This window comes from Anoplopoma fimbria, chromosome 1 (assembly GCF_027596085.1).
Source record: "Anoplopoma fimbria isolate UVic2021 breed Golden Eagle Sablefish chromosome 1, Afim_UVic_2022, whole genome shotgun sequence".
NCBI lineage: Eukaryota > Metazoa > Chordata > Actinopteri > Perciformes > Anoplopomatidae > Anoplopoma > Anoplopoma fimbria.
Genome location: NC_072449.1, coordinates 5288700 through 5307470, shown reverse-complemented (window position 1 = coordinate 5307470; position 18771 = coordinate 5288700). Strand labels below are relative to the sequence as shown.

At 41.6% G+C, this 18771-nt stretch overlaps 1 protein-coding gene across 1 annotated transcript in view; it reads right to left on the bottom strand.

Moving 5' to 3' along the window:
- Positions 1–16349, bottom strand: part of numbl (NUMB like endocytic adaptor protein) — a 28244-nt gene extending 11895 nt beyond the window's left edge. The window contains 2 exon segments of the mRNA XM_054612974.1: positions 2603–2753; positions 16282–16349. Of these exon segments, the coding sequence (XP_054468949.1) occupies positions 2603–2753; positions 16282–16322 (192 nt within the window). The 5' untranslated portion in view covers positions 16323–16349.
- Between the last annotated feature and the right edge of the window lie 2422 nt (positions 16350–18771).

Below are 18771 nucleotides of genomic sequence, written 5' to 3'. Positions count from 1 at the left end.
CCAGTCAGAAGCCGAGTTTTAAGGAGAGCTCTGAGTTTTGGGGAAAGATTGGTCCCTGAACTAAGATACCTGTTGTAAACAATAAGTTGTTTTTTTTAAGTGGTAGAAACATTGCCTGTTTTCACTTTGCAGAATACAAATAGACAGTTTTCCGAGCGATGTTGTCGTTAGATGCCGAGCATGCGGGAGCGTTTAAAACAAACCAGAATTAATGACTGAGAGCTTGTGAGTAGGTCAACATGAGAAGTTGTTTTTGTTTCATAAACTGCAAGAATAGCAAAAGTAAAAGGTGGAAAATGTTCAAAGTGCATGATAAGCAATTAGCATCCAGTAGTCTGGGCAGAAGCTCTGGGTTTTAATGAGGTGGTGAATGATTCTGCGCAGAAACTGGTGTAGAAAAATATTGCAAAAGTTCACCCGGTTCTATAATAAATGCATTGACGATCAGTTTGGCACGAGCGACTTGGTGACATCAGAAAGAGGCGAAGACTGATTCCTTTATATGGAAAATTCAACTCATTGTTACACCTAGAATTTCTCAGAAACCTAGAATTTTTCCAGAACCGACGCAGGTTCTTTCATGAAATTTTGTCTGTATACACTGCAGACATCTAGTAGTTTTTGATTTATCTAGTGTCATACATGCTACTGTCACAAATATAAATGTATGCTCTTAAAACAGCAGGAATTTCTCATCACCACAAGGTAGCCTCGCCCTAAAGCATACCCTGCTTTATGGTCTATTTGACTCTAAATGGAACATAATTTACTAAATGAACATCATGCTGTATTAAAGAAGACTTGACACTAGAGATTGAGACCATAAACTCATGTTTACAATGTTTACTGAGGTAATAAATCAAGTTGGAAGTAGAGTCATTTTCTCGTAGACTTCTATACAATCTAACTTGTTTTTGCAACCAGAGGAGTCGCCCCCTGCTGGTCAGTAGATAGAATGCATAATGCTTAAGGGACTTCCGCATTGGCTACACTTTCCAGAACCTGATGTTGCCCCCCCACCATGACATATTTATGTCTGTTTGCTTGGCTTTGTAAACTCTCCAGACGGACATTTTTTAGAACTTTTCAAAACTTGCTGCTTCTCTGAAAGTGAACTTTTCACTCTGAGCCAAAGAACTCTGTTTTTCTTTCCTCTGCTACAGTTGAGCAGCTCTCACAGAGGCATCAATAGATCATGAGTCGTGAATACATTTAGAGCGAGAAAACGGAGATGAAGGCAGAGAAGATGAAAGAGGAAAGAGGAAAGATGAAAAAAGGGAGACGAGGAGAAAAGAAAAGCTAAAATACAGAGACTGAGAGTTTGTTTTAGTGCTACCATCCCTCCATGTAAAGCTCTAAGCTCCACTTGGCCGCCCATCTCGTCCTGAAGTCTGCGGAGCATTAACCATCAGGACCGTTCTCCATTGGCTCGCCACTCACGCTGCCTTTTTCCAACACTATTCTTTCTCTCTTTCTTTTGCCTCTGGTTTCTCCATTCAGTCTGCAGCCCCCTTTTCTCTCTTTTCGGCCATCTTATCCACTTCTATTCTATCTCTCTCTCGCTCTCAATTCATATCTCACAATGTCTCGCCGTGTCCCTCTGTGCGCCCTCATTCCTCAACATGTCATTTCCTGTGGTGTCCTTAATCTACAACGCCACCTCGATATCATCCCTCCCTCTCCGTCCTCCGTCTCTCACAGTCTTTGTCTCTCCAGCCGTTAGACAAATCACTTCGGCGCTCAGCGATAGGAAAACCGCACACAATCACATATTAAATCTGGTTATCAGTAAATTGGACCATCAATAATGCCTCTTATTTGCACTCATTCATATGAGGCATTCATCTCAGAGCTAAGAGTCTGTGCTTTGCACAAAGACATTTTAATTAAAACCTGGTTTGGATAAATGCTTTTTAATCCTACTAATATAAAAATATCTTAATTTATTGGACATGAGAATATAAAAAAAGCTTCCAATATCAAGGCAACCAATCCACCAAATATGTCTCAACAAATACACCGAAATCTGCCATGTTTGTATGATACAGTCCATTAACATGTATGTGATCCATGTATATTTTGTGTAAATTCACAACACAGCATGTTCACAATGCGATGGACGTTAAAATGCTTAATATTTTGTCTCATACCCACTAAAATCTACAAAATCGAAGCAGTTGTCTTGAGAAAAACAGACAGAAACAAAACCCAAATCTCAGACAAAACAACATAATGAAGATTAAAAAATGTTCAAGGATGAAGTTCTGAATAAATAAGGATTAAGTGCACCTGTTATTTTAGAGCGTTTATCCTTAAACATGAAGCACTGACATGAGTTGTGATAAATATAATGTTGTCTATCATTTGCCCTTTTGCTTGGGCCTCTGATTCATTTAGCCGAGGTTCATGTCACTATATACGTAGAGTAAAGTTACTCCTCATTCATGACCTTGTGACATTTTGACAGTTGTATTCGTATATTTATAATGGTTATGATCTAGAATTACAGTGTTTATTATGGTAAAATATTCCCTCTGGTGATGAAACACATTGACATATGACTTTCACAGTATACAGTTACAAGAGAGTTTTGGATGCTCACCCTAACGGGGAAGTTACATTTGCCCTTCCGTACAGCCTCCTCGTCCGCCTGCCACTGATGCGGTCTGCTGGCCTCGGGCACGTAGGTGGGCTTCTTCCTCCTCAGGCTCTGACGAAGCTTGTTCATCTCCGGGGTCACGTGCTCCCTGGTACTGTGGAGACAGGAAGGGACGCTGGTTTAGTGGTGAAGCTCAGTCTAGAGCAGCCGTTACTAAAGTTGCAGGAGAGTTTATTAGAGTTTCTCCTATAGTCTTATATCAACGTATCCTCATACAAAGTTTTGTGTGTTATATTACAAAAAAATGACTTCTCATTTGTCCTACGAAAACCAACAATGCATCTCAATTTCCGTTCATTAAATGCATACAGTCTTATCATAATAAAACTTCCTTTCACAGGAAACTACTTAGTTGGGTTTAGGAAAATATCGTTGTTTGGGTTAAAATAAATACGGAAGTGCTGTTACTTAAGTACAAAAGTTAAGAGACAATAAATAGACGTTGACCTCTTGTTTCACACGGAGAACGTTTGTTGGACCCGTCCACACTGTGTTTGCTCTCGCGGTCTTTATACTTCCTCGTTCGTGAGTACGTGGATAACAAAATCATTTTGTGGGATTAGGCACATTTTTGTCTGCAGTACACCGTTGAGCCACATGGGGGAGCTTTAATAATCGTAGCCTACTTTAACTATGAAAAGCTAGCATACAGTCTGTTTGTTTTACTGATGAGAGGAAAAAAAACAAAACACGTAAATGCATTTATTTAGTCTCATTCCTAAAGTATTTAATATGTGTATATTTTCAATAACACATGCATAGAAAGAAAGTTGTGATTTATCAAATGTATATCCCTTAAAAATAGCTGGTTTACCTATTCAAGATAGTATAAGTTGATGTAGAAATGGCAGCAAAAATGGCCCATTTCTGCACAATTTCATTCTTCTCACGGTTTATAGATAAGGACTGTTGTAAATGGGGTTGTGATGATTTGTCATTTTCAAAAATTGGGTCCTTATAAAACAGTTTTTGGGAAGCACTCGCCTAAAGGGCTGCATGTTATCTCTATTATTTACTCAAGAGGTTTAAAAACCGTGAAATAGTGACATGCAACCAACTGACTCCCTTTAAAAAACACACAAAAACAAGAAGCATTCATTCAACAGTAAGCTAATTAAAGCTAATTAAATGCAACAAACTATAATTTAAAGAAAAAGCCGCTTGAGAGCTTTTGAGCAGAGACCCGTAGTCCTGTGTTTCATTCCCGGATTATGAGTGAAGTGGGATGCATTTCATTGATTAGCTGAACCTTCATTATGCAGTTATCATCACTAACAAGGCAGTCGGTGCGTTAGCATCCCCAACGCTTCCCGCCACGATGCTCCATTGATTCTCCATTCAGAGACAGACTGCACAAATCACACAGGTAGAACGTTAACTAATGAACACAGAGCAAAGGGTGAGCTTTCATCTCTCCAAGAAACAACGAGGATGCTGAGCGAATGCTGATCAAACACACACACACACACACACACACACACACACACACACACACACACACACACACACACACACACACACACACACACACACACACACACAGAGAAACACACACACACACACACACACACACACACACAACACACACACACACACACACACAATCCTCTCTGTGCAGCCTAATTAGACCATTCAGCCTGCTGGCCTGCTTAACGATGCTAATTTCCTTATGCACAATGAAACATGACGCATTCAAAACATGACCTGCTTAAAAAATGATAATTACTGTTTTCATTCCTCCACAGTCACATCAACCTTCAATAGAAGCTCTGGAGCACAATAAGAAAACAACATCTCTTATCGCGTGCGCCCTCTGTTTTTATTATGAAGATTAACTGCATCAACAGCGCCTCTTAAATTTGTCTTTACTTTCCCTCTTTCTCCTTATTTACTTCGGTCCACTTCATCCAGACAAGTCTCTTTTATGTCTCTCCAGATGTTCTTTGCTTTTAAAGTTCTTGTAAATATATAAATCAAGAGCAAATAATAACAATAATAATATTTATGTGTATATACTCCTTTAAAAACAGAGTTTACAAAGTCCTTTCACAGAAAAGGCTGAAAAAGCGAGGCAATAAAACAACAGAAGGCTCAACAATGAGGCCCAAACACATAAAACAGTACAATATATAACACGGTAAAACCAATCGATATGATAGAAACAACATAAAATAAATGAAATGAAATGCAAAAGTATAGTAAAACCAATAATAAAAGCATAAAAGCGACGACATAACATAAAAGCCAGTGTGTAACATTGTGTTTTTAAGAAGTGATTTAAAAAAAGATCACTGATTCTGCGAGCAAAGAGCTACGGAATAAAATGAGAACATTTTAAAAAAGTTTAGAGAAGTATACTTCTATTATTTTCTTACCGTCTGGTTGCCATGCGAATCGGCATCCTGGCTTAAACTTTATTACACTGAAGATATTTAACGTCCATATGTAAACAGTGATCTGTGTACTGAAGAGTAGCTTCTCTCTGCTGTGCCACACACAGAGTTTACAAGCACATATATATACACACACACACACACACACACACACACACACACACACACACACACACACACACACACACACAGACAGACACATCACTTCTCATAATCACTGCTATGTTACTGGTAATGGGTGCCAAAGGCTGTTAGACATTCCCGTGGGTCACACACACACTCACTCACTCACATACAGGCGTGTGTGTGTAATGCAGAGTATTCAAATGAAACAGCTCGAATGGCTTCACTCATTTCTGGCATGTGAGGCACACGTTCTCTGCCAAGCACACACACACACACACACACACACACACACACACAAATGCACACGCTTTGCAGCTCCACACATGTCGATGCTTGTGCCAGTCATTTCTGGGCAGAGCGCCACCTGACTGGCACCTGGCTGGCAGCAGGTGTGAATGTGTGTGTGCGTTTGTGTGTGTGTGTGTGTGTGTGTGTGTGTGTGTGTGTGTGTGTGTGTGTGTGTGTGTAAAGGGGGTAAAGCTAGCTGGTGTGTAATATACCCCACAAGGGAGGTGGAGGGGTTGTGTTATAGCGGACAGGGTTGGGGGGGAGCTGCTGGTTTAGGAATACAAGATGCCCTGAAACTGCCCTCATATGGTTTGGGACATCAGGAGAGGAGGAGTGAGCTAATAGACATCTGACGCCAAGCAAAAGACTCAGAAATGAAATGATGTGAACTGACTGGTGATGGGAAAAGTTATCACTGCCTGGAAGAAGTGGAGGGATGGAGGAATGAGGTGTTCTATGAAAATGGAAATGCGTAGGTGGTTTGTGTGGTTTGACAGAAAAGTGATAAAGTGGATAAAGGACAGACAGAAAGAAAGAACAAACCAGCAATAAAAACAAACCCACTTTATGTTCCTTCCCATTATGTCAATAAACTCAGATGATCCATTTCTTTATTCTATCACTGAGAAAATCAAATTACCTGGATTAGATTTTATCCACTTTAGAGCGCAAGAGAGATATTTATCTGTACTGTAGGATGACACTGTACATTTTCCAATGTACAGTGACAAATGTTTCAGATTAAATATAGAATAGTTAATCCTTTGGCTGGTCAAGAAGTATGAAGACAAAGGTATTATGCGTATTTTCATTGTAAGATTACATTGTTCCAGGATGGATGTATCCATTCAAAGCTACAGACCAAATCAGAGAAACAGAGCCTGAACTCATCACCAACACAAACCTCTTCATAACCACAACACACAGATGCACAGGTATTTATTTAGTCATTGTATAAAGGATAAAAGATGCACCCAAACTATCCTCTATAACCAATGATAAAAAAATGCCCATATGGATTAATATATTGATCTACTTAGACTTTATTTTTTAAGGAGGTGTTCATGCTAATGTGCCTGCATAATTACTGCCATATATTAAACGGTTATGCTAATCATATCATTTACTCCATTAACACCAGTTTCCATTAGCAAATTGTATTTTTAACTCATATATGAGTGTTTCTATATTATGTGATGTTGCAATGCTTTACTCAGTGAAGGTAATGTAAAGCTTAATTAAGTGTATGAGGGGAGGAAATGAGTATTGTGACACTTGACAATTATCCTGTTCCACAGCCATCAGTCATCCTGTTTTAATTAAAAGGAAACATAAGAGGATTAAAGGAACAGAGTGCAGCACTAAGGGGATGTATTGGCAGAAATGGAATATAATACTAATAAGTATGTTTTCTTTAGGGTACAATCACCTGAAAATAAGAGTCTTTGTCTTTCCGTTACCTTGAACGAGCCGTTTATATTTACATACGGAGCAGTTCCTCTTCACCCACTTTTTTTTCTAACTCTAAGTAAGTTGTTTCCTGTGAAGACGGAAGTTTATTTTGAAAAGACTGTGACACAAGTTTCTGGACTTTGCACGAAAAATTAGGAGTTGCTTTTTCGTAAGATATCATGCGAAGCGTTTACCAATACTTTGCGTTGGTGTGCAAACACCGCCCTAGCCTTTATGCTAAGCTAAGCTAACTTGCTGGTGTCTGTAGCTTCAAATTCACTCTGTAGATGTAGGAGTGTTTTCTAATCTATTCATCTAACTTTAAACAGGCATATATTCCCAAAATGTCAGACTATTCCTTTAAATAAGAAAGAAATTTACTCCAAAATAAATTCAGATGACAATGTGTTCCAAAATAAAGTCCATACTTGTGTCTTGGCAATACGACCCAAGAATATGAACAAAGCAGTTAAACTCAAGTGAAAACAAGCGGACAGTCGTTCTCTTGCTGAGCAGCACAGTGTGAAATGAACAGAAATCTGGTAGCAAACCCTCTGTGATGAAGAGACACATTAGGGTGTAGACATTACCCAGCATGCATTGTGTGTAAAGGCCCTGCATAGCATTGACCTTACGCCACACAACAAGAACCATCTGAGTGAGAAAAAAAAAGACGAGGGGGTTGTGCTAGTATGCAGGCGAGGATGGAAAGCATCAAAATAGATCTATAAATCAACAGCATGAATGGATTCCCGCTCTCGTCATAAACCCATGCGGAACTCATACACACTTCAGTGCAGACTACACAAACAGGAGGCCCCGTGCCAAAAAACACATAGTTGTCTCGCATCCAGTTGTTGAGTTAGCGGCACATCTGGGAAGCATTGGAGCAAAGAGACGACGACAATATGATGTTATGTCGCAGCCTTTCAAGTCTGCTCACCCGAGTTGACCTCCCCTTCATCACCTCTTCCTCCCTATATTCCTCTTCTTCGTCAGTGTTTATACTGAAGCGGCGGATGCAAAAGTGGATTCATGAAGCTAAATGTCTGCAGCTCTGGCGATGTGAACGCGAGGAAATGGGTTTTGCAGAAATCTTCGCCCACGCGCACAGACTAATAAAAAAGTGGGGGGAGAATATTTCAACATTTTGCTCCAGCTTGTTAAGTTGGTATTTTAACTGTTAGCAGGCTGGGACAAGTGTCCTTAACAACGTGTTTTTAACATAAATAATGTCAGTTTATTAGCTTATAGTTAAAGTGTTACGAGGTAAATAAAGATGTCATTCTGCATTCTAACGTGTGTATGTGTTCACCTCTGTGTTCCCGCCACATAATCTATGTTAAGACTGCATGAACTCACGTGTGTCCAGCTGTGTCTGCAGCTTGCCAGATGTGAGTCTGATTGATATATTTGGCACACTCCCCTCTCATTTGCACACACACTTGTGTACACAGACATTTACGCGGACACACACACACACACATATAGTGCTCCTCCCTGATCCAGATGTTCTGTGTTCGACAGTGGCTCAGAGACTTTGGCAAAAAACGGAGAGACACACTCCTCCCTAACACATCCCTCTTCTCAACCAGATGCCTGCAAAACACACCTCGTACAGGGAGGGAGGTGGAGGAGTGATGTCTGCACACACACACACACAGAAACACACACACACACACACACACACACTTATACACACTTAGCCGTAACACGAACACACACAGTGAGTCATTGCCACCTCGCATTACGGTAAGCCATATGTCTGTGGAGCTCCGGGGAGACCGCGAGAGGAAGTGTGTGTGTGTGCATGTGTGTGTGTGTGTGTGTGTGTGTGTGTGTGCGCGTGTGTGTGTGTGAAGGGGATTGTCTTGGCTTAGTCATCGAGCTGACCACTTTATATGGACACGGTGTACCGCTCTCTGTTTCCTTCTCTCTGTTCACTTGGATTCATGTTGTGACCTATTGGCTGCACAGCGACAGAGGCTGGTGCGTTTTGTCAAAGCATCCAGTTTGTGAGTCAATTTAAAAAGTCATAGTGGAGAGAAAAAAGCTCCGAAGGTCAGTACATCTGTACAAAGTGATGAACTGTTTCAGGATGCAGCGTTTTGTTTTTGGTTAATTTGAACCGGTTTATACAACCATCTGACAAACATTAACATATTTAGCAGCAAGCGAATAAATCATTTCTGATCAGTTTTTGCTCCGGAGAGAAGCCACAGCAAAATATAATGACACACTTTTTATTCTTGATGTTTCTTCACCATAATAAAAAAGACCTTTGTTGTAGTTTCTTGGCGACACAAACTGCTGGCAATAACTTAGTGGCCGTAAAACTGAATTTATCCACACAAGAATCAGATCAGAGTCCATCTTTCTGTGATATAATGTAGCAGCAGTATTTTATTTAATTTTTATGTCCCATCAATACCACAAATATAAACATGTAAGAGCGTCTTTGTAAATGTCTCAAAGCACCCCACAATTCATCATCAAAATAAAAGTGCTTAAAAGAAATTTGAGGATTTTACATCACATGTGACACAACTTTCTAATAAAGAATCATTCATAAAAGTTTGTCACACATACTTCATCTGTTGTTAATTAATCATGAACTAAAGCTTCATCCATCCGTTACTAGCCATTAGTAGGAAGAACCTTTAAAACATTTTGGTGCAGAATTAGTCTCTGACCTTCAAAGTATATTTTTTCTATACTTTGCAAACCTTTAATACAAGATTATCTTTCATAGATTAAAAAAAAAAAAATTTGCACTCAAATAAACACACACAATAAGTTTCTCCTCAATTAATTTTACAACCGGCTATAAATGTCACTCCAATGGTGACTCATCGCTGGGCTAATATTAAGCAATATGCAAACACCCAGTTATTAGAATTAAATCAGAAACACAGGCACCTCATGCTGACACATACACACACACACACACACACACACACACACACACACACACACACACACACACACACACACACACACACACACACACACACACACATAAATCTGACCCAGTTTTTGGGCCCTGCAGACTTCAACTGACACAGAGTGACCCGAATAAGGACACAGACGCCTCCCTTCATCCAAATCTCTCTTTTCCTCTTTGTTTTCCTCTCTCAAACAAATATAAGACAAGTGACAGGTGGTTTGTGTTTGGGATTAAAAAAATAAAGGAGTGTGACGTAGCAAAAGATAAACCAGAGTGCTTTTGTTTAGACTGAAGCTTGACAGGACGGGACGGCCTTATTCACAGCAGTGGTTTATGAATCTGTGTATGAAAGTGTGTTTGGATCTGAGAGAGCGACAGACGGAGAAGGAGAGCGATCTTTGTGTTTGTTGAAGGTGTTCCTTTCTTCGAGAATATGAAGATTTTTTTTTGACAGACTGAACCAAAGAACAACCGCAGCTACAAACACAGAATTTCATATAACACACATGAATAATTCAGTGTGAAATGAGACCAATACCTCGCATTCTTGTTGGTGGGAGAGAATATTGATATCAGTTTCATTAGCATTTCATCAGAAGAGCTGTAGTCTTTGAAATAAGAAATAAACTTGCAACTTGACTTGAACTTTCTTAAGACTTGACTTAGACTAAGTTTAGTATTTTTACAAGGAAAATAAAAATAAATAGACAGCTTCAAGCAGGCCTTGTAGCGCTGAATATATGATTATTAGCTAAATAATTATTCAACAATTTAAAAAAATACAGCTTTGACAAGATTTCCAAGATCTATAATACTAATTGTTAGTTAAAAAAAGTGATGGTCCTTTTTGTCGAGATTAGGAGTGTGAGTGTGTGTGTGTGTGTGTGTGTGTGTGTGTGTGTGTGTGTGTGTGTGTGTGTGTGTGTGTGTGTGTGTGTGTGTGTGTGTGTGTGTGTGTAGACAGACTGATGTACAGTGAGAGCTGAAGCATTCAGTGTTTAACCATCAGCCTGGCACCTACTGAGACTATTGTCTCTCAGTTTCTTTACACACACACACACACACACACACACACACACACACACACACACACACACACACACACACACACACACACACACACACACACACACACACACACACACACACACACACACACACAATGGCCTCAGATTGCTCCATAAAACAGGTCCACTCTATAAAAACGGGCCTGTCGGTTCATATTTCTCTCTTTCATTGAAAATAAGAACTGATGCACAATCCATAGTCATTTGTTATGCAGTAATGATCAATACTGTTCATATAAAGTGGTGGTATATGTCCTTGAATGATTTTTCATACTGTAAAATGCATTATTTATAAAGTCAATTCTGTTTACTTGCGGTGAATTCCCTGTAGTGTGTAGGGTTAATATTTTCTAACAGAAAGAAAAATATGAGAAACACTTATCGTCTGCGTATAACTTCATCATCAACAAATAATTACACATCCTGAAGCACACCGGCACGAAGAAAACTTAATTTATTTTTGATTTCCATGTGAGGAAATGGCACAGTGAAGTCATTTCTCAGTACATTTGGCTCAGCGAGGAGGCTGCAAACGTGACAGAAATTGTTGACAACTGAGGCGGTGGACGCGAAGAACTTGGGGGGAAAAGCATCGGTGACTCAAGCAACACCGTACCAAACACGATTATGTCTCCATCCACAAACAAGAGCTGGAGAAAATGTTACTTTATGAATTAATTTCCAGCTGCACTGATCCTATTTCAAATAACAAAAGGCTGCAAACACTCATGATTAATAGTTTATTTTTGCTGCCATTTGCTTTGCCCCGCCTCATCGCGTTGGTCTCATTGATTGTGTTGTGTTTTTTTCACAGCAGTCTATGAGCTGTGGCTTCTCATCAGTGACTACATGAAAGATTATAGGTGGATTAAAAGGAAGTTGAGAGAGAGAGAGAGAGATAGAGAGAGTGTGTGTGTGTGTGTGTGTGTGTGTGTGTGTGTGTGTGTGTGTGTGTGTGTGTGTGTGTGTGTGTGTGTGTGTGTGTGTCAAAATGTCAAGTTGGTTACAGTTGCCAATTACTGCAGCTTGACATTGACGGGTAGACACATGCTGTTCTTCCTCTGACCCTCTAATGCAATGTGATCTGTCAGGGGGTTTCTGAGGAGGGCGAAGCAGTACAGAGAGCTGTCCTAATATAATCACTGTGTGTGTGTGTGTGTGTGTGTGTGTGTGTGTGTGTGTGTGTGTGTGTGTGTGTGTGTGTGTGTGTGTGTGTGTGTGTGTGTGTGTGTGTGTGTGTGTGTGTGTGTGTGTGTGCTTGCAGGCTGGTGGTCATCTGGCATAATGAGATCAAACTGCCCTCTGTGACTCAGGCTGCAATGCAGTGTGGGAATCACACAGCAATCACAGTGACAGGTGGACTGAGCATGAAGAAGAATGACCGGACGAAGAGGTGACTCAACCTGCTGATCTGGGACCAGTTTTGTCACTGCAACTTTAATCTCACGGTCACAGATGGAGGGGGGAGAATATCAAGCCTTTAGAAAAACTTATTCTCAGAGTGTTTGAGCTTTAAAAAAAGTTTAATCAGAAAAGTTAAAGCGTAATCCAGGTTTTCTTTCAGCAGAGCCCTGCAGTGACGCCCCTGCTGCACCAAAGTACTTGCATTTGAATGAACGAGAGGCCTCAAGTCAATCTGAACACATCTTAAAACCAAAAATTTGAAGGAATTATCCTTTAAGTTCATTCTGCATCAAAAGGAATTAAAATGAAATGCAAACAAAGAGAAAGAGACGCACATCAAAGCTAATATTGACACCTAAGAGTCAAACAGTTACTAAAACTTAAGCCTCATTTCCACTGATGGTAGGAAAAGCTCGACTCCCATTTAACTTATCTTATTTGGTTTTCCTTTGGCAAAAGTTGTGGAACAACAAAAGTTTTTGGTACTACCTCAGTCGAGGATCCAAGCGAGCTGAGCTGAGACTAGAAGGTGGAGTTAAGACACTGCAGACCACTGATTGGCCGAAGAGAACTGTAACTAAAGCGACATGGGACGTCCTACACAAACCAGCCATTTTTGAAAAGAGAAGCTACTGTCAATAGCGGCCTAAATGGGTTTTTTTCTCCAAAACCATTCTGTGGTCAATTGTGAAAAAATGCCAAGATTCCTCTGTTTAATTGCCAAAAGAAAGGATTGAGTGACTGCTGGATTAGATAATATAATTTTCACGCCACAACGACGATCAGCTAAGAATCACACCTACATTGACGGGGTACTATATGCATTGGATAACAAAACTGAGAAAAGCACCTGGTACCAAAAGTGAGTCGAGTAGAGTCAGGTGGAGCCGAACCATGCGGTGGAAATGAGACATTATAGACAACCTTTAGACAAGATAGGTAAACTCTAAGGAAAGCCTTTTTGGAATGAAATGAGATGTCAACACAATGGAGACGGATGGATTCCTGGAAGCTGAACAGGTCTCCAGAGCAGACACGGTCTGACTGTGGCTGATGGAGATTTAGTGACACTCACACTTTTAAACGGACACACACAAACTGACACGCTCTCCCTATTTTCCACACATACATACAATTCATACAGTGCACATGTCGTGTTTCCCGCTCTTCCCTCGGTCGAGGCACAGATGTAATAAAGGTCAGTCTAGAAAAAACGCGAGTCTGAGAAGACATCCTGCAATTAAAATGATCTGCTTCACGGCCTTTTTCTGCAAATGGGATTTTTTTCGCTGGGAAACTTCATGTGAAATTGTGTTAGCTTTGTGTGTGTCGTTGCTTTCACACGTCTATACACACATGCACTGTCATCTCCACACACACATGCACAAACAGCTCCCACACCTATTATCCTCTTCCTCCAGGCTTATCATCACGGTGCTGTGTCTCTGCCACTCCTGCTACTGTTTCAATCCCCACCCACCCAAGTTAAGCCTGGAGAGGACTGTCTGTCTCTGTGTGTGTGTGTGTGTGTGTGTGTGTGTGTGTGTGTGTGTGTGTGTGTGTGTGTGTGTGTGTGTGTGTGTGTGTGTGTGTGTGTGTGTGTGTGTGTGTGTGTGTGTAGCTTGATTTTCTGCAGGGAAACTTTCTGCAACTTTCTCTTTTTCTTGTTTTTCAGTGCACAAAAGTCTGTGAATGCTTGAATGAGCTTATACCTGTGTGTGCGTGCTTGTGTGTGTGTGTGTGTGTGTGTGTGTGTGTGTGTGTGTGTGTGTGTGTGTGTGTGTGTGTGTGTGTGTGCATGTGTGTGTGTGTGTGTGTGTGTGTGAGTCTGAATGGTTTCCAAGATACAAAAGAGAGGCAGATTAACATAACAATATCCAAATCCCCCTCTGCCCTTGGACCAGCAGGCGATGAGGACACGGACCACGCTAGCTTCATGCTTTATGCGTGTGTGTGATTGTATTCCTGTTTATGTATTCATGTGTGTACGGCACATGCGTCCGCATCCGTGTCAAAAGCATGTCCATGTTTGCATGCTTACATGTGTCTATTATAGGAAAAGTGTGTATGTGTGTGTGTGTGTGTGTGTGTGTGCGTGTGTGTGCGTTCAGGCTAATCTAAACAGAGTGCAGCCAGGCGTGAAGTGGAGCAGTGTAGTCGATATGCTCCGGTATCATAATGTCATGCTGTGTCCCCACTTTGTATTCCCCGCTATCGGTCTAGACCAGTGCCGAAGGCCGGCTTATCTGCTGTGGTACGTCTCTGATACGACAACAGAGGACGCGGCACACTTTTCATCTCCGGGGTAAGAGATGAGACTCACAAACCAGGGACATTATGGAATAAATTGCGTTTATTCTTGGCAGGCAGGAGGAAATTCACGCCATTGCTCCTAAACTTCATATTTATCATCAACTGTCGCAAACACATGTGGAACACTATGGACTCATGTTTACCTTGTGAGCTGAAAAACAAGAAAACTTTACACTACTTTAAGCACACTGCCACTTCCAGCTGAAGAACCTATTGTTGCTGCTGTAACTTCTCAATGTCTTGTCAACCCCACCCTCCAGCTTGAATTGTGCAGGTTCTACGTCAGACTCTTGGGTCAGAGACGAATGCCAAATGACCTGGTGTGGCTCTGCAGCCTGCGTTCATAAACGCTCAACTTTCACAGTTAAACAAAAGCTTTCTATAAAGTTCTGTCAATCCTTTTCCCCTTCTTCTCAGCCCCATCAGGCCTGCTTTCTCAGGTCTCTAACCTCTCTCACTTCCCATTTTAATTATAACCCTCTCTAATTCTAAGAAACCTTTGATATTTTACAAGGCCAAGTGATGATGAGAACCAAAAAACCCAATCTTCAGTCTATTTTTATCTCCTGCTTCTGTTGAAAATGGGAGGAAATGAATATCTTCTCCGTGACGAATCTACTTTTTCCTCGGCTTTTCTCCTCTCTCACGCTCTATTCACACATCCTGTTTCTTCATCCTTCCCTTCTCAAACTCAACTTTCACTTTCACACCCCTCCTTTCATCTTCTCCCTCCTGTTGAGTCTCCGTCCTGCCGTGTTCCTCGTTTGTCCTCATTTCACTCGTTACATCGGCCTCTTATCTTCTGCAGTGTTCTCACACTTTGCCACGTTCTCTTTCTTTTCTTTTTTTCTTTGCAGCACACATGAGAGCTGTCCTTCTCAATTATCTAATCGCGAGGGCAGAAGAGAAGAAAGAGAGGAAGTGTTGTATTCGGGAGGGAATTTGAGCAAAGCGGTCCCTCCCTACAGAAGGCATGCAAACATTAATCCTTTCTGCTCTGTTAAAAAGAGTGTATAGCAGGTGTACATGCACACACATGTGAGCACTCTCATATATGTATGTGAAAACAAAAACATATGGAGGCTCTAATGCAAGAAAAATCGTTGGCAGTTTGTATCAATGTAGCGGGTTTAATCTCTTCCATATGGGCATGGTGGCTAATGCATCTGCTAAGGCTATTAGCCGCTATGAGCCCTGTGGATCCAGGCTGGACTAGACCTACTATCAGTTTGGCAGTGACTGAAAATACCACCGTAGCCAATAACCCAACAACAACCACAGCACCAGCAACAGAAAAAACAACAACAAACTACAGCTATCACTGTCACGAGAACCCAAACATCTCCTGTTGACCTCTATGGAAGTCATAGAATCGAAAACAGGGTCAACTTGATGGACAAAAAAAAGAGGTGAGGCTGTGAAAAATAGCCCGAGGTACTGACTGCTATGGAAACAGTCGACCCAGTTTGAAAACCAAAATACTCCCAGGTGCACTGAGCACAAACAGAACTGCGGAAAACAGATAAATCTATGCATGGATACACATAAAGTGCACATGCAAACCCAGGTTGGATGTTGCCTACCAGCTCCTAAACTACATAAACACTCCCCCTTACTCTGTGTTTGACTCACCTGAGCTCGATGGCCTCCCCCATCTCGCCACAAGAACTCATGTCACCCGGGATCAACAGAGGATGATGAGAGAGGAGATGCAGAGATGACGAGCTGAGAGGAAAAGTACTCCCTCAGACTACTGCGGCCCCAGCAATGACAACAGCACAAGAAGAAGATGAGAGGAGCGAGAGAGAGAGAGAGAGAGAGAGAGAGAGAGAGAGCATGTGATGATATTGCGCCCAGAGTGAGGGACGGAGAGGAGAGGGAGAGCGGAGCGAAGGAAGAGAACCACACCTCTTCTGAAGGGATTAACTTTGAAAAAATAAAAAAGGAGCTCTAGACCACATTCACAAAGACACGCACAGCGATGCACCCAAACACAGCCAAACTGCCCACGGCCCCTCAGCGTGTCTGGTGCACAGATGCACACAAACAAAACGCCGCAAACACACACGCATGCACGCACGCTCGCTCGCTCACAGCTGCTCTAAAAATAAAAACAAGAAATCAATGTTTGATGCAGTAAAATCCTGGAGGAAGGAAGAGAGTGGGAGGATAGGAACAGAGAGAGAGAGAGAGTCACAGAGAAGAAGAAGGGAGGGGTGAGAGAGGGAGTTGTTGCTGCTGGTGACACAGTTTTTCTTTGCTCTCCAACTGCTATGGGCGCACTGGTCAAGAGTGCACTGGGGGAGAGGGCAGGAACTGGGTGATGTGTTTAACATGAAGACTGGAACTCAGCCTGGTAGTTCTGGTGTTTCCACAAGGGTGTTACTTGACATGAGGGAGAGTGCTCTGCTTCCCGGTTCCGGATGCTGAAGGGCAGGCCGCAAGAAATACATCAGTCGGCGTTTCCCAAACAGATGATTAAGAAGTGAAAAACCTTCAGAACACACCCAGTGAGCACCTGGCTGTAAAAGCGCTCCATGTCTGTTGGTTTCTGTTCCAGATTTCAAAGCTGGGAGACATTTTGCTGGCAGAGCTGGAGTAAACCTTGACCGGTCCAGACCTTTGAATCCGCCAACTCCACCGAGTGTGACGAGTTGACAATTCTGTCTGATATCAGGCAAAGATAAACCTACTTCATCTGCACATTGCTGAGGGATCTGTGTCTAAAAACATTGAGGTGGGGCAGTTGCTTAAAAGGCAGTGTCGGTAACCTTCTTCAAAAACATTTCATTCCATCCTGAGAGCAATCAATGTATCAAATGCACTGACAAGATAACAAGAAAATCCAGTGTCTGTAGCTGTCACAGGACAGTAATAAGCCCGTAAATCATTTAACTGGGCCAAATTTTTATGATAAGATGGGCTTATTCATTGCTCGTCACCTTAGTCTTCCATTGGCTGCTAACTTAAAAGCTGTAAGTTCTAACAGTAGCCATATTTGTTGTTTACGTAGTGATAATTCAGCTGTCAGCACTGGTCTAGGTTTTTAATTTGGATCATATTTTTTTAATCTAGCGTACACTTGCTAGTTTCTCAAGATTACCAGCACTGCCTTTAGCTGCAGTTCATTTCAGAGCTACAGTTAAAGTTAATCAGTTTGTTCACAAGAGTCAAGAGTCTGTTTCTGCTGTATATCAGATGTGGAGCAGTCAGGTTACCACACCGCCATTATACAGTGAAATGAGAAATTGTACCCACAATAAAACTATAAATATATATTTGCATACTAGCAAAAGTAGCTGATGCTTGGGTAAGAGCTGGGTCAAAGCTAAATGAGGACATAGGAGCTGTTCCTGTAGGAGAGGCAGGGGTGGAGGTTGAGGGCTGGTGCAGGTATAGAACCAGGGATAAAACTAGATATGAAGCAAAGACTGGAATAAATGTATGCTCTGAAATACAAGACACAAGGCGTTTACATAATTAGCATTTAACTGAAACCATGATCCGTCCTTCACTCTTCACTCTTCACTCTCATGGCTCTACCTCAGAGTGCTCTTTGTGGCTCGTATTTCACTGTCTCACCGCTACCCAAAGCAGCAGCTCTCCACTAGCACAGCTCCCTGCACAGTTCTTTTTTTTTACAGACAAATACCTGGTGAGTCTGGGTTTAAAGACAAGCAAGGGCTTTAGAGTTTGTTTGAGTGCAAAATATTCAGATTGGGGCTTTTGGGAAAATAGATGGGGAACGGTTCAGGAGCTGATGCAAGAAGGGAGGACGTTCAGAAGTCATGCAGGTGGATGAGTGGTAACTGGAAGTAGATTGGTGGAGCTCTGTTTCTAATGGGATCCAAATGTAGACACGAAGGAGAAAATGACTCTCGGAGGGTTTTGCATGAAAATGACATTACTGAACTTGTAGAGATGGTTTGCAAGGGAGGTTTAAAGGCTTTCTTGCAGTTGGTGGTTGGGCTGATTGGTTTAGGAACAAACAAATCACACGTTGCACCTTTTTCAAACCTTGCACCAAACTGCATCGTGGGTACACAGCTACAAAGCAGTGTAAATGCACCTGGATCCAGACATGTTAGCCTGTGTTTAAGGCTAGAACAATGCTGGATGTGG